Genomic DNA, 16,608 nt, shown 5'->3' with positions numbered 1-16,608 from the left:
TCGGTTTGGTACTTGGGAGATAATACGTTATAGAATATAGATAATAATGCGATGTAGATAATCGCAACCATAACCTTGCCTTACTATTATATCACCGCTGAGCCAAAATTCAAAGTGATGAACATTTTATTATCATTTATTATTTATTTTATATTGAGTATTTTCAAAATACAAAATACTCTTATCACTGTAAGAATTATTATTAATATTTAATTAATATTAACTATTCAATTTTGTAATTTGTAAAAACCGAATAAAATAAGTAATAAACTAAAATATAATTCTTGAAGTCACTCTGTATTATATTTTGTACACATTTATATATATATATATATATATTATATATGTTATGTTACATTATTACATATTCGTACAAATAACATTTTTAGTTTTTACATGCGCGGTGAAACAGAACTGACGACGCTATTTCGATGTCAAATAAATATTACTGAGGTTATAACGTTATGGCGTACGGTTCTTTCTTTTTTTTTTTTTGGATTCGATCGAAATCGTGACTACTACAAAAACCGCTGTGCCGAGGCAAAACTTGGTCATAAACTCATAACCAACATGACTCGTGTCCTCGTTTGATCGCAAAAAAAAAAACAACGAGTAATCACGATTGTCAACAGTGACTGGCTGCCGTGTACATATTATCAATATCGGCCGCGTTATAACTTTTATTTTGTTCTTTTTTCCGTATTATAAAATATATAAATATTATCGACCAATAGAATAAAATTAATATAATATACACTATAATTATCGTACGAATATTTTGTTAATCACAGGTTACTAATCGAAACAATTTTGTTGTAATTATTATTAGTAATTACTAGTTTCTCTAAAATCTGTAGTTGGAGCATCATTGGACATATTACATATATCATCATGTAATACTTTTAACAAACAGACGCAAGAATTGATTCGCAAACTCGGCAGTCAGCACGATGGCCACGATGTGGTTAAAATTGTTGTCGTTTGTATACCGTACACTATCGATAAAAAATTACTTACGTATGGTAACATGTCATCATCACCATGATGGTCTTTGGACGGTGGCGCACTTATTACCTATACTACCTACTGATAATGATAAATCACAGTCTCTATACTCCCGGATACCAAGCATAACCACTGACGCTCATTCGTTTATGAGTCCTAGAAGAAAATATGTCGTATAATTAAATTGAAAATAATAATAATAGAAATAGGAATAAAAATAGGATGTCCTAATAAATGCGTTTCTCGAGTTCGGTGTTTCCGCTTGATGGCAATGACACTGTTTATTTTTATTATTATTATTTTTTATTTTTTTTTAACTCGTCCGCTTAGGCTCGTCCCGCCGCGCGACAACAAAACGACCCATTCAGTACTATCGTATAAAATATTTTTATTCGTAACCGCCACGACAGTCTATATGACAAAATAAAAAACGTTCATTGATGAGAGCTACTCCTACAACAACACGGATCAACGTCGTCGTTGTTATGGTCGCGCCTCATGTACCTACTTCTCGTGAAATCATTGCATCCGGCCTCGGTAATAATTAGTGGATTTCAGTGAAAGCATGTGGGCAATGAGAAACAAAACGATCTCCTGTGCGCGAAATGCTCGCTCTTCTGTGTCCTCGGCTGCCTCTTAAGCGCTTTTTGTTTTTTAGTCGGAATACAAGTTTACGCGCTACTACGGTATTGTCCTGTCCTCCAAAACATAATTCAAAATTATGAAGCCGGGACAGAGGGGAGAGGACAACAACAAATATTTCATAAATAGTAAATCAATCATTTAAATAACTGAGTGTTCGTGTACCGTATGTAATATTATTATATTATCATAAATGGGGAAGAACAGCTCTATATACCCTCTACGGGTCTTCTGCAGTGGTCTATTAAATAAATTATATTCAGTCTTCTATAGTCTATACTACTCAGTGATAATCATCTTATTTTAAGCATACTTAAATAATATTTTAGAAAACTGGCGTTATCGTCTAACTCGACTGCATTCGGAATATATATACGCATATCGAAATATGAACGATATGATGGTGGGCCGTGTGTGGTTTATTTTTTAAATATATATAATAATATTATATTATATTATAATATTATAATATTCACGTTTTAAAATTTACCGTCATGACATTTCGATTTCAAATAAATAATTTTAAAAACGTTAAAATACATGCGCTTTCGCATAATATATTACCGTTGGTATTATTACTATCATTATTATTGGTATCTCACGATTGAATAATAGCCGCTCTTAACACATATAATAATTTATATATCTGCAGTATATTAATATGGGGCTGGAAAGTGTTGTTGCGTTTTGACCGTGTAATTTAATATATATATATATATATTATATGATAAGTAGGTACGCGATAATATGCGTGTCTCTATAATAAATAATATTAATCCATTCGTCCCAACCGTATGGTGTTAATCAAAAATGTATTGCAAACGAGAATTTCACTCAATATTGTTATTTTATTATTACTATTATAGTATTAGTGTATTGCACCACCACACATCGGTTCCCACAAGTATGTTCAACATGGTTTATATTGTATTTTATATGATATACAGAGTGATTCATAAAACATGTTCATCCTCTCTTATTCAATAATATAATGCAGTTATTCAAAATGTGATGTTTGAAATTTTTAAATATACCTATTAAGACCATATTTTTAACTTTTTGTGTTTTTTTTTTTTATCCTATTAGAAATGAGAACCAACTGTTCTATTATAAACTATATAGCAGATATTTTTTGTGAAAATATTAATATATCAAAAATCAAAAACTGTAAGAGAAATTATTTAATTATTTAACAACGCGCAGTAAGGATAATAGGTTTTTTAATAATGGATTTAAAAAAATACCTATGGTGATTTTAAAATTAGCTTAGTAATTAATAATATTCCATCAATATTTATAATTTGTTAAAATAGTCCAAGCATGATAAATGCTAGTCTTAATATTACATCTAATTCATATTTTGATTACCATTTTAAAGATTATGTGTAATATCCTTGTTTAAATTTAAATAACTGGGAAATTATTTAGTTGAATTTCGGGTTAGGTACATCGACATTTTCGGAAAAATTATTCACTTAATATTTTTAGTTGGAAATTAAGTTTTCATTTTAAAAATAGAAGTAAAATAATTTAAATACTACATGTATTATTAAACAGGATATTACTTGGGGATGTTCATGCTTAGTGAATCACACTGTATATAAATTTAAATCAAAAACCTCCAGTAATGGATAAATAACTTTTTCCCTGTAAAAGCGGTTAACCTTCGTCACGATAATCGGTGTGACTTGTGACGCAAGCTTTAAGGAAATGATTTGTATATGTGTATTATAGACTTTAGTGATAATATATTATTATTATTATTATTATTAGAATATTGTTATAGCAATCATAATAATTAATCGATACCTTTACGAGCCATTGTGGTGTCATTCGCCTCTATTATTTATAGTTGGGCGAAATATTACTATTATCGTTCGAATAAAAATGGCTGTGGCGATTAAATAATATCACCTATGAGCCAATTATATTCTACCACCGTTACGAATTTTAAAAACTATATCAACGGATCGAAAGAAAAAAAAACGTCACCGATAATCGTCAAACACACCATAACGCCGTCGCCACTCGAAATACACACCTTGTTGTTGTATACCGTGATCGTCCCGTCAGTTTACAGTTATAAATTATAATAATATTATACTATCTCCCGTTGACGGTAAAAGATTTCCAATTGTTAAATTATTTATGACATATATATAATATTTATTTTACCCCAGTTTCTTCCTACGTTTAAATATGATATCGATTGATACGCATGGCGTTCAAGCGGATTTCGAGTCGCAATTCTGTTGTAACCACGTTTTAACATTAATCCGGACAAGTATATTAATTTATGTTGTTTTTTCGTCATTTTTGTGTCGTGTGCGTGAAAACGCGCAGGACACATTCTTGGGCACATAACAATATTGCGGCGGCAGTGACATTGTTATATATATCTGTTGCAAAATATGTACATAATAACATTTAACACGAAACTATGCACACGTGTTGAACGAGCCTGAGTATACGAGTAGATAACTGATAAATTATGATGATAACATAATATCATTATACGATAACAAGATAAATGATCGAAGAACTGCAGTGTGTTTGCGCCGCGTTGTCGTGCAACCGGTAGTACCTGTTCGTAGCATGTGCGTAATGTTGTACGCACATAATATGAGTATACAACCCATGAATAAAAAATTTAAAAATATTCATAAACTTTTAAATGATTTTCGCCGTTTTCATTATTTTTTATTATTTATGTTATTGCAAAACGTGATTGTTTAAGAGAAAAAGTACAATCTTTACCGATATTATTATGGGTATTGAAACGCGGTCCTGCCTAGAGTAACATTGAAACTATTATTTGATTTTTTACGCACAAACATCCGTTAACGAGGTATGTATGCACATGTACGTTTGATACTCTATAAAAAGATTTCCACATGGAAATCAAATTTATTTATACAATATTAACATTGCGAACTTATCGAATATTCTATTATTATTATTGTGCATGCGACTATTGTTTCTGAAACGCGCGATCGTTGAGACTGTCGAGAGAACAGTAGTCCGGCAACGAACACGGTACATTAAATTTGATAATTATCGTCTACGTATGTATAACATTATTGTTATTAATTATTATTTTTGCCGTTTCGTATCTTGCATTTCTCGTCGGCATTTCCGTTCGTCCGTATACGCCTGTGCGTACGTGTCTACAACCGCCTTGAAACATCGCGATATTTGCGTTAAAACAATAACAATATTTTAATTTGAAACGCGTGCGTTCGCTCTTCTTTTTTCTCCACCTCCCGTTAGGATCCGGACCTGCCGCCGGTGGCGTCTCGTGAAACGGCGTCGGTGGCGTTAATGTCTCCCGCTCGAACGATTTTCACAGCGACGCGCGACGACGATGAGGTCAACAAACGCGAGCGCACAAATCATACGGTGATAACAGAGAGGTCGAAATCGTTTGAAACTTAAAATATTTTTGTTGCATGTTTGTATATAAATATACCGCGGAAAGTGTAATTTAAGAATTAACTGAATGGGATTCGTGGTGTGTGTGCCAACTCCCCTCACTCAAGATCGTCCCTGCGACGAAACTTTGGTAAAGTCTGATTTATTCTATTGGTGCTGAACTTAAAGTTATGTTTGCACGGGTTTTCCGGTTGAAAACGATTCGGCGAGCAACAGTAAAAATCGCAAACCGATGCAATTCGATATTTTTTTTACTTATTATCGTGTTGCCGTCCTCTGGTAATACGTCATCTTGGTTTTATTCGGTTTATTTTACATACAATATTTTGTAATTTATGATAATCAAATTCATAAATTATCCAATTCGCATTTCATTTATACGTTCGTGTGTAGTATTTCAGTCGTTATAGTAAAACAGTGGTTCAAAACCTTTTCGAATACGCGCTCTCTTCTGCTCTTCTGAGTTAACAAGAATCTGGCACTCCCCTTTCTCGAAAACTGTACTAGTACCTATATACATACACTATAATGTACATTGTACAACTGATAAAATTACCATCTATAATACATAATAGATGTACGAGTACAGATAATGTTAAGGAATTATAAGTTATTAAATTTTAAGGAACATTATATAGGCAACTGTTTATACATTTGATAATCGGTCTGGTTACAGTGTTAGATAACTTAACTAAATTACTTTAATTTGTAATTGCAAATAATAAAAATAAGTACTATTTATAATCAGTAGTACCTATTGGTATCCAAAATATATTGATTAAATAAGATAATATTTGATTCATTTTATGCACGGAAAAAAGTTTATTAAAAGGTAATTAATCAAAAGAAATCTCCTCCATTTACGTGGTTGCGACATTCACGAACATTTTATTCCAGTCCTATATATTGATCCTTCCGGTAGGTAGATGAATTATGTAATATAATGGTTGAATTTAAATCAATGGTCTATTTCAAAATCAACGAACAATATTATTACATGTATTATTATACGGTTGGTTTCCTGAGTTATTCGTTAACATCGTAGTTGATAGACTACAGCTATACAGCGGGAGATCGGCGTCGGCGGCCGAAAACCGTTATCCACTGTCGTAATCGCATCGACGATGACAGTAATAATAATAATAATAATAATAATAAATATATAATGGTTTTTACTTGTACACGCGGGCCAACGTCGCTTCACTCGTTCGCAAATCGGACACGCCGCCCGCCGCGGTTGTGCATTTCGCGCGTACGACAATAGAATCCGAAAATAATACCGCCGAGATCGATGACCTGATCGTCACTATACCGGTGGCGGCGTTCTTGCGCACAGTCGTCATCAGTCACCACTGACATTTTATATTGTTGTCATTCTGCACTTCTGCTAGACGTACCACAAAATATAGCCGAAACTTGGTTGGTAGAGTTATGTCTTGTAGAGGCTCCATCTCATTCCATAACCAAAATGCTCTGTCTGACGATAAAACCAAAATAATTTGTATTGGGTAATAAATAGATAATCCGTAAAAAAACGAAATAGAAATAAACATCAAGTAAAATTATGACGAGGTAATATAGAGATGGTGTATAGTAGGTACACGAGAAAAGGATGACTAACAATAATGTTCTTCTGATCTCGCATAATTATAACAACCAGCAGCTTCCCAATTGACAATAGTTATTATTAATTTGAAACTTTTTTCAAATGTAATCGATCACTTGGAGAATACTTTCATATTGGATATTTTAATTTTTTAGTTTCGTGTACTATCATTAATACTATTATTCCAATAACAGAATTATGTTTGTATAAATATTGTATGTTTTTATTTTTTATAAATTATAAAGAAAAGTATTATTATAAGGACTTACTAATAGCAGTTATTACGAGTTAAAAACGCATATTTCATTTATTCATTTATTTATTATTTTTTTTTGCTTAAAATTTGGAAGTTACTTATATACTTTCCCGTATTTCTGATTTTTATTCAAATTGACTGCTTAAAAAAGATATTTAAGTGAGTATGCTTCATGATCGTTTCTCAGATTTAAGTACTTAAGAAAGTAAAATAAACTATGAATTAATAATTAATGAGGATAATATTTAGAAAATTAGGGTCATCTGAGAATTTTGTGTAAAACAAATAAAATAGCTTTGTCGTTTAGCGGCTTAAATTGTAAGGAAGTTAATCATCGATTTTTTACGTTTACTTTCAAACCGATAAAATACACATCTATTGATTTACAACTCATCACTTGGTTATTACGCCGTATTTTGTTTGTTTTAATCACTTAATCACTAATTGGTACTTCCCTCTCCTCTTGATCAAAAAACAGACAGATGACCTAAATTATTTGAAAACTTTGTGATGGTTTCGGGATTTCTTTCATCTGCTATGAGAGCTGATATAGGTCCATGGAAACTGTTCAAGTCGTCGTCGAGGACCTATACCGGCTCTCTGAGGAAAATCGAAATGGTCACGCCTGTGCTTTAATTCACCTCAAATTACAATGACTAATTTTGTGAAACGTGGTACTACCGTAATACGGATTTGTCATCAGGCGTGTTTTTTAATTTGTTTTTATTAATGAATAACGCAATATGCGACATATTTAATCGTTGGCACTGTGACTGCTTGTTAACACAGTGTGATATTTAGTACTTACATTAAAATTTATTACGCTGGCTAGTAGTTTTCAATTTCGTGTTCGGTTTTGCTCTATTAATAAGTTATAACTGAATACTAACTCTAACTCTTTTTTTTACCACAATATGGTATCGTACATTATGCAATGCAATATAATAAGTGACGTGTGTATAAATGCAAAGCCACACGGATCACATACCGGTCATGTATGTAACTAATAGTTTACCAAAATACGCGTTTTTTAAGTATTAAAAACCTCCTTGTCGTTAATGGCCTTTCTTCTATCGCCTTATCGATACTTATTATTATTTATGCCTATCTCTGAATTGTTTGTGTCGTTATACAATTCGATCGTTGACGATCCCGTTCGGTGTGGCTATAGCGCTGTCGCGTTCCATCGTTTTGCAATATAAAAAATAAAAAAAAAAAACGAACATTCAACAAAACAATAATATCATAATATTTAACAATAACAATCATGGTATTGAAAATAATAACGGCGCTTGCGTGTTGTACGGTTGCTGTAACATACCTACCGGCCGTAGCTGTATATATAAACTTGCTAATGAGCGCAAATCTCACGTGGGATTGGCACCGTTGTTTTGTGTACGCATTACATATGATAATATTATATGTAATGTAATAATATATGTATTATTATTTAATAGTGTTGAGCAGGATTTCGACAGCGTTTTTATTTTCAGTGGTACGCCGCCCGGCGAGCTTACTGTGTATAGTGTACGCTATTATATAGAACTAAAGAATACACACGGCCACGTGATTGTATTTCTCACCACTTCATTATATTACATATTTATTCGATATCGTGTAAAAAAGAAAAAAAATGATTCGACCGCCGTGGCTTTGGTGTTTGTTTAGAAAACCCGGACGAACCACGGCAGCATGTGTGGTTGTATAGAGTAATCTAGTTAAGAAGGGCGAGGAGATAAACGAAGACATTAATACTTTATTAAAAAAAATAAAACAAAAAGTTTTATTATTTTTTCACACGCGCGCGCGAGCTGTGTTGTAATAATGGTAACAATAATATTAAGTACCTACATCGTAATATATTATTAAAACACTGTCTGTGGGACGGATAGAGAACGTACAACTGATTTGAAATACGGTTCAATTATTTTATATTATAAATTATTATTATGACTTCATTATTCAATTTGTTTATTCGTTGTGTGGCAATATTACATGATTGTGTTCGCGTGCCAGTTTAATATACTGTATAATGTTGGTTGTGTGTGTGTCTCTTGGTCGTGCAGCGGCAGTGCCGAGCTCAGCCGCCACACAGATATCGTACAAGCATAGCGCCCCGTAGAAACCAACTCGTTACAAGGGCGCATAACATTATTTTATTATTATTAACAACTGAAATGTTTAGCTGCGGTTGCTTTCACTCCGTTATCGGTTCGTATAATAAAGCCAATGTTAAGTATTCCCGAATTCGAGTTAATCTCCGCTTGTTTTTGTTGAAAAGTATGTACAAGTATATAAGACATACTCGTAGTATTTCGCATAATACATATACATGACTTTATAAACATAGCTGAGTACCCTATCATCAAACTTATCTCTTAATAAACATTACTTGCCCAAATTATTTTATGCACCCGTTCTTACATATTATAAACTTGAAAATACCTATATTTGATTATGAAATTGTATAAATAGCGGAAATCGATAATTAAATTTCAAAATGTCTAAATGCTTTAGAGATGGTTTGAACGTAAACCAATCAAATACTATAAATTATAATAATCGGTATCCACATTTTTGAAATTAATGGTGATGAAAAAGGTTAATAAATCACACTCGCCTCTTCATTTAGTGTTGAGTAAGATATTTTGTGTTTATAGTAATTATTAGTATTATTACATATACAGTGGTGAAATAAACAGAATGGAATAAACTGTCGTTTGTCATTTTATATGGAAACACGTTGCTAAACAAATCTGTACAAAATAGTCATCGGCCCTGGTGTGCGGGTTGTGGTAAAAGTATAATACGCATATTGCATACAGTATCCCAGAAAGACGTGAATTATTTGGAAACAGTCGAAACGAGTTTGAACCAGAGTGTCACGATGGCGTTGTGACATGAATTACAGCGTCTATCTTTTCATTACCTATGTCTATATTAGTAGCAGAGCAAGATGTTACAACTTGATTTTCTACGGAAAAGTCTGCACTATCTTTGAGTGATTCATGATCATTATCTACAAATATTTCTACAACTTGTCTGCAAAATAAAATGTTTAAAAATATTTTTAACTAAAATAGTAGACAATAACTGACAAACTGTTAATATCATTTAACAACAACTATAGCTACAAATAAACCAAAGACCAATTCATAGTAACGTCAGACATTTTTATGAACCAGGAATTGTTTATAAATAGTTATATTATATACTACTAGAAAATAACTAGATAGTAAAATACCTTCATCAGATGAATTTTGATCTTTAAAATATTGTACATTAATTTCAGCTATATTATTTTTCACTTAACTCTTTCTACCGTTAGCAACTTTATTTTGATTACAAAAATGTAATACTGCTAATCTATCTCCATACTTAGGAAATAATGATGTCAATTTCTCAGGATCTTGATCATTCATCAAACATATTACATCTTCATCAATCTAAAAATACATTGGAAATTAAAAGTATCAGATACCAGTTATACTCAACAATTATTTACTTACATTTTCGTTTATTATTTGTTTAATGACGTTTTGTTCGACGCAACGCAACGTCAAGAAGTCCAATAGCTTGTTCATGCTGACTCAAAAAAAAATGTAGTAATAAGTTCAGCACAAGCCACGAAGACGGGGTACGGAATAGACCTTAGACGCCTGCAATCGTCAAGTAAAAATAATTAAAGTACTAACCTAACCAACGGATATTATATTTATATCTTAGTCCATGGTTCGAGGTTATAACCACGATTTAAGATAGTATGGCTGCCCGATGACCTATGATAAGAACGTTTTAAATTCAATAACTAGAACAGCTGGAATATTGTACACTTAGCGCTTGCAAAATGATATGTACCGATCATGATTTAAGAATAGTAGCCCGCCAGCACGGTATTTGAGCTTATAGGCTATAGCGTTATACTATCTTGGTTGTCTCTATAGCAACCGCATCGATACATTATTTATTTAATCATGATTAAATCGTATACTTAATCGAATTTTGTTTGTAATTATAGCACGAAGTAGTAGTTACAAATTTACAATAGAACTCATTTTTATAAATAAAATTATTTAAAATTTGTATTTATGACTTCGAATTCTGAAAACCTATTGCAAACGTAAGCGTTCCACACACAGCAGTTTATATTATTATGTTTTTATTAAAAACATAATTATGATTCCTTGTTTTCCGTGCATTGGAGTAAATATCAAGTTTTTTTCATGGTTTACTTTGGGTCACAACTATAGCTGCAGCAGTGATTGTCCTTATATGTTACGTACTCTCACAATACAATATACTTACAGTGTATGACGTAAACTCTTATCCTGCATGTTCCTGGTCTAGGTTTTACGCAACGGACAAGTGAATAATAAAATATTTAAAAATATATATAAGAACACGGCCTAGCAACGTGTAACCGACATAATAGAACGCCAAAAGGTCATATATTTTATATTTTTATATTTTATATACCACGTTCTCCGAATCATCCAGAATATCATATACGTGAAAAAATTATTTACTATTGGAGTACCATATTATTATTATTAGTATGGGGCTCAACAACCTTAAACTCATTGATTGAAGGCGTTAACTAATGATGATGCTTCGGCTGCTGCAGCTAGGCCATTACCATAGAGAAGTGCATATTATGATGTAATTGCTATGTAATTGGCTATGAATTATAATATATATACATTACTCACACACACACACACACACACACACACACACACACACACACACACACACACACACACACACACAAAAGTTCGTTTTGTCCAGCGACGACAAACGAGTATGCTCGGGTCGGTCGTCCATATAATGTTATACTGCTGCAAGTGGCTGAAATCTATCCCGTTTCAATTAATCCAAGTAGCCCACGTCCAATAAACTGTGCATTGTGTACACGTATTACAAAAAGCCGTCGTTGCGTTTATGTGCAGTGTACAATATTAATATATTACTCTTTATACGCGTTTAATATGTCGACGGGAGAGAATTTTGACTGTTAAATGATATATTCTTTTAAATATGCTATGACATGCCCACAATATGGAGGCACACTGCGCGTATGATTTTTATTTATTTACGAGACTCTGTACACATACAGAGATTACCTAAGAGTAATAACAAACACGTATAACACCCATTTATATACCTATCTACGTCTAGACTTGACAACAATATTATAATATATAATATAATAGAATATAATGTTATATACTTAAATTGTATAGATACCTTCTAAATTACGTCTCGCGCGAACCGCATCGATTAAACACGTAAAACATGCAAATTTATATCTTCGATTCGAATATACAAGTATAATAGTAATATTTCAATGCGAGCGTTTATAATTATCGGGGATATCAGGTATAATAGTGAGACTAATCAACCTACTCTTCCTGTATACTTATCAGTTATCTATACATATTTATAAGTAGTATTCTAGTCAGTTCAGTCAGTAGTTATGGTTCGCGTTGAATTCTTCGAAGATTTTAGCCCCTCGCACCGCACTTCTTCTGAAAAATGTGCGATATCCCTACAGGATACGCCACCAGAAACGGTCCCAGCAGTAGCTTATAGTTTGTTTGAAATATCACAGTATGAACATAATACTTTTCATGCAACACCGTATTTAGTGTGCAGGTCTGTCGATTTTCTGGGCCGCTCTATATACGCGACGAGAGTTTCTTCTATAATAGCTACAGCAACAAACCATAACTCATGAGTATATACTTATGTACAGTGTTAACACATATATTGGAGAGGACACTGTAATCATCACTGTATAGTCTCTTCTGCAATAATTATAATTTGGCGATTCAAACTACGAGTATGTTCTATATTATATTATGAAGAGGATACGACGTGGTTTCGCAACGAGGCCAAGACCGACCCGGGTTCGTGTGTGCAGTGTGTGAAGCTGACCGCATCACGCGCTCCATTTTACACAATTCGAAACAACAACAAATTGCACCTGTTACGTATACAATATATAATATAATATGTTTTATACACTCTGCAGGTTCAGATATCGTCTCCGTCACGTTGTGTGTGTCGGCCGTACGTAAAAATAAGGTCAGGCGTGTAATTTTTTCAGTGCTTTTACTCCACATGAAACGTTTTTAATATTTTCGTATACGTTAAGCGTTGTACGTATCACTTGTATTACCATTATACCTTCGAGGAGAAGGCCGTGACGTTATAATATAATATAACGTTGTATCTAGAGTACATGAGTACTTAGTACCTATGACCAATGCTAAAAAAAAATAATTACATATATATACGTAATAATTTGTCATCTTAAGTACTAAATTTCAGTATTTTTTCCTTTGATTTGACGGTCAAATTTTACATTGAATGTATTTACCTAGTCACACAAACTATGTATATACATAATAATGGGGACTTAAACTATTAACGACGATAATTATAGGTACACTATAGAAAATAACATTTTATAGATAATACTTTCCACGCCCAAATTGTACGCCAAATAATATGTTACTTTATTTCTCACGTTGGTTATGTACTTATGTATATTATAAGTGCCAATTTCTATTATTTTTATTGGTAAACTAATGTATTTACTAATTTATATCATATTTTCAGAGGGACGAGTGGAGGTGAGCAGAGAAAACAAATATCTTAGTACTATGACTTCTGGAAAAGTGTTCGGAGAGTTGGCTATTTTATACAACTGCAAGCGTACTGCCACTATTAAAGGTATAGTATACAGTATACAGTGTATACTTATTTTATTATTTTTGCACTTAAAACAATTATAAAATCACACTAACAACTTATGTACTACAAAAATATTGTCATTGGTAATGATGGGTCAAATTTTTAATTACCAATACTTCTTAATTTTAAAGAAATAAGTTATTATAATATAATAGAGGAAAATACCAATACATTTTAATTTTTAATTGAAACAATTTCACGATTGTCGTTTAAAAATCCCTGATTCCCAGCTCAAGTTTTTACCATCACTCTATTCTAATACTCTTTTAATTTAACTGATTCTCAAGTAGGTTCGGGGCAAGCCCCACCACTTATGTAGTAGAATCAAACCATTCAACTACACTTGTATAGCTGTTTATATACAGAGTGTTCTATATGTGTATAGATATTCTTTTTAGTTGCTAATGAATGTTTCTGATTTTTTTTTAAATTAATTTAGAGTTTAGACCACACTTCGTATATTAGAGTGTATTTTTCAAAATATTCCCTCTCTTATTTAACAAGTGGAAGACGGAAATATCAACTTTCGATTTTTAAGTGACAATCGCTATTATTATTTTAATTTACTACAAATACAACTAGATAATGCTACTGAAAACTCGTACATTTACCTACTAGGTATCTATCTATCATACTTTAAAGACATACCAGTATTAAATAAAATAATAGTTGTATTAAAATAACATTGTTGAGATGTATTCTCAAAATTTTTAGACTTAACTATAATAATATATTGTAAGTAATATTTATGCGATAAGTAACAATACTATATTTTCACTTTCTTAAAAAAAAAAACTGGCCAATTTGTATTGCATATTAATAGCTTTAATAGGAATAAGAAATTATTCATAACTAATTATTATCTTCTTTTTGCATTTTTACTTCATGTTTATTAATAAATAAAGATTTTTATAACTTTACAATATATTAGTTTAAAACCAAATTTTTATAAATTAGCATTATTATTTTAAAAGATATTTAATTATATTATTCTACTTTAATCAAAAATATTTTACAAGTGCAATTTATTCACGTCAGCCCATGATCACATTATAATGCATCATCGCAGCAATACATTGCTAAATCATTTCAATTGGCATAATTAAACGCCTAGCTAATTGTTTTCGTTATGTTTGTTTTGATCACTGGCCATTTCATTCAATAATATATTAGATGAATGACAAACACGAGTCCAGTACGGACTTCGCTTTCGCAGTAATGTGGACTCGTGTTTTTCATCAGTTGTACAGACCTCTGGTCACGGTGACGTTTTGTGTTTGTGCATTTTTTTATTGGTTATTAATAACTGCAGATAACGAAACAGCATTTATCTTCTTCCTCACGTTGTGTAAAACCTTTTTCAACAACAATATTATAAAAAATAAATTACCTTTAGAATTATATTCTATGTATATATATAAATATTGCAAATTACCGTACATAATTAATTCATCAATTTTTCTTTTCCCAGCTGCTACGGACTGTAAGCTATGGGCGATCGAACGACAATGCTTCCAAACAATTATGATGAGGACTGGACTCATAAGACAAACGGAATATACCGATTTCCTCAAGAGGTAAGATTTTAGATTTCCCATGTTGCCAAGTAATAGTAAACGATCGGATTTATCTTAATATTGTGTTTTCAGTGTTCCAATATTCAAAGACTTGCCCGAAGAAACGCTTATAAAGATTTCGGACGTTTTGGAAGAGGTAAAATAAATTATCATATTATACTAAATACACGTTTTATTATTTTTTTATTTACATTTTTTAGACGTTCTACAATGCCGGAGACTACATAATCAGACAAGGTGCCCGGGGAGACACGTTCTTCATAATCAACAAAGGAAAGGTATGTAATAATATAGTTGACTCGTCTTTCCGAAAACAATGTAGGATATGATAATAAAATATATTTATACGTGCAATGGCATCAATAGTTTGATTAAGACAGCGTTCGTTCCTAATCCAATAACCACCACTTAGGACTAGATCCGGAAGATATATTTTTATCTGATAATAAAACCTTTGAGGAAAATGATCTTACTTGATTGGATTAAAAAATTGTCTACTTATTTTAAAGTGTTATACATATTATACGTCATAAGCAGTGCGAACAGCATAAAGTCAATAATATTGAGATAGGTATTACATAAATCTGTTACCATGCTGTTTATTATACCGTCCATGACAATATTTTAAACTAAAACTACAAATTTGTTATATGGTTCAATTATTGACTCACCTTCCCTTATATTGTCAAATTTATTTTACTTTTTTTCTGACTTTTAATGTTGGTAATATGTTTTTAATATTAAATTTAAAATAAAATTGCTATTTTCTACTTGGTTTTTATTATTCAGTTTAATGTATACCGTCTTAATAAAATTATCTATATACCACTTTATCTCTATTTAATAACTCTAATTGTTCTACTGTATTTTCAATCATTACATAATATGCTTTTTAAATATTCATACCTGATACATTTTTAACTGTGTACTGGAGACAATACTCAATGATATACATTGAAATCATAACTTCAACATATAAAGCAATCTGTGAATGATTTAGTGTTTATATATTCTATATAAGGAGACATATTATCTTTAGACCACCATCTAGTGTCACCTATAGTTTTTAACCTTTTTGTTTTAGTATATTTTGATTGTTGGAATTGTATTTAATAGTAAATAGTAATCAAACTAATTTCAGGTATATAATCAATGAAAGAAAAAATAATAATTCCCATCAACAAGTATGATCACCCTATAAGTAAAAATAGTAAAATTTTCGTTGTTTTTCTCGATAAATTATTTTCACACGCCCGTCTCGTATACTTGACAATTTATGAAACATTAAGTGGTCTGTGTATGTATACGCGTATTCTGCGCCTCTCCACCGC

The 16,608-nt window shown here is 31.7% G+C and overlaps 1 protein-coding gene across 4 annotated transcripts in view; it reads left to right on the top strand.

Moving 5' to 3' along the window:
* The window catches only part of LOC132929539 (cGMP-dependent protein kinase, isozyme 2 forms cD4/T1/T3A/T3B), a 159,804-nt gene that overhangs the window by 137,914 nt on the left and 5,282 nt on the right, over positions 1 to 16,608 (top strand). For all 4 annotated transcript variants that reach the window (XM_060994941.1, XM_060994940.1, XM_060994942.1 and 1 more), the window contains 4 exons: positions 13,566 to 13,679; positions 15,172 to 15,277; positions 15,350 to 15,413; positions 15,478 to 15,555. In XM_060994941.1, the coding sequence (XP_060850924.1) occupies positions 13,566 to 13,679; positions 15,172 to 15,277; positions 15,350 to 15,413; positions 15,478 to 15,555 (362 nt within the window). The remainder of the gene's footprint in view (positions 1 to 13,565; positions 13,680 to 15,171; positions 15,278 to 15,349; positions 15,414 to 15,477; positions 15,556 to 16,608) is intronic.

This window comes from Rhopalosiphum padi, chromosome 4, assembly GCF_020882245.1.
Source record: "Rhopalosiphum padi isolate XX-2018 chromosome 4, ASM2088224v1, whole genome shotgun sequence".
NCBI classification, from domain to species: domain Eukaryota; kingdom Metazoa; phylum Arthropoda; class Insecta; order Hemiptera; family Aphididae; genus Rhopalosiphum; species Rhopalosiphum padi.
Note: the sequence above shows the minus strand (reverse complement) of the source record. Positions and strands in the feature narration are given on the sequence as shown.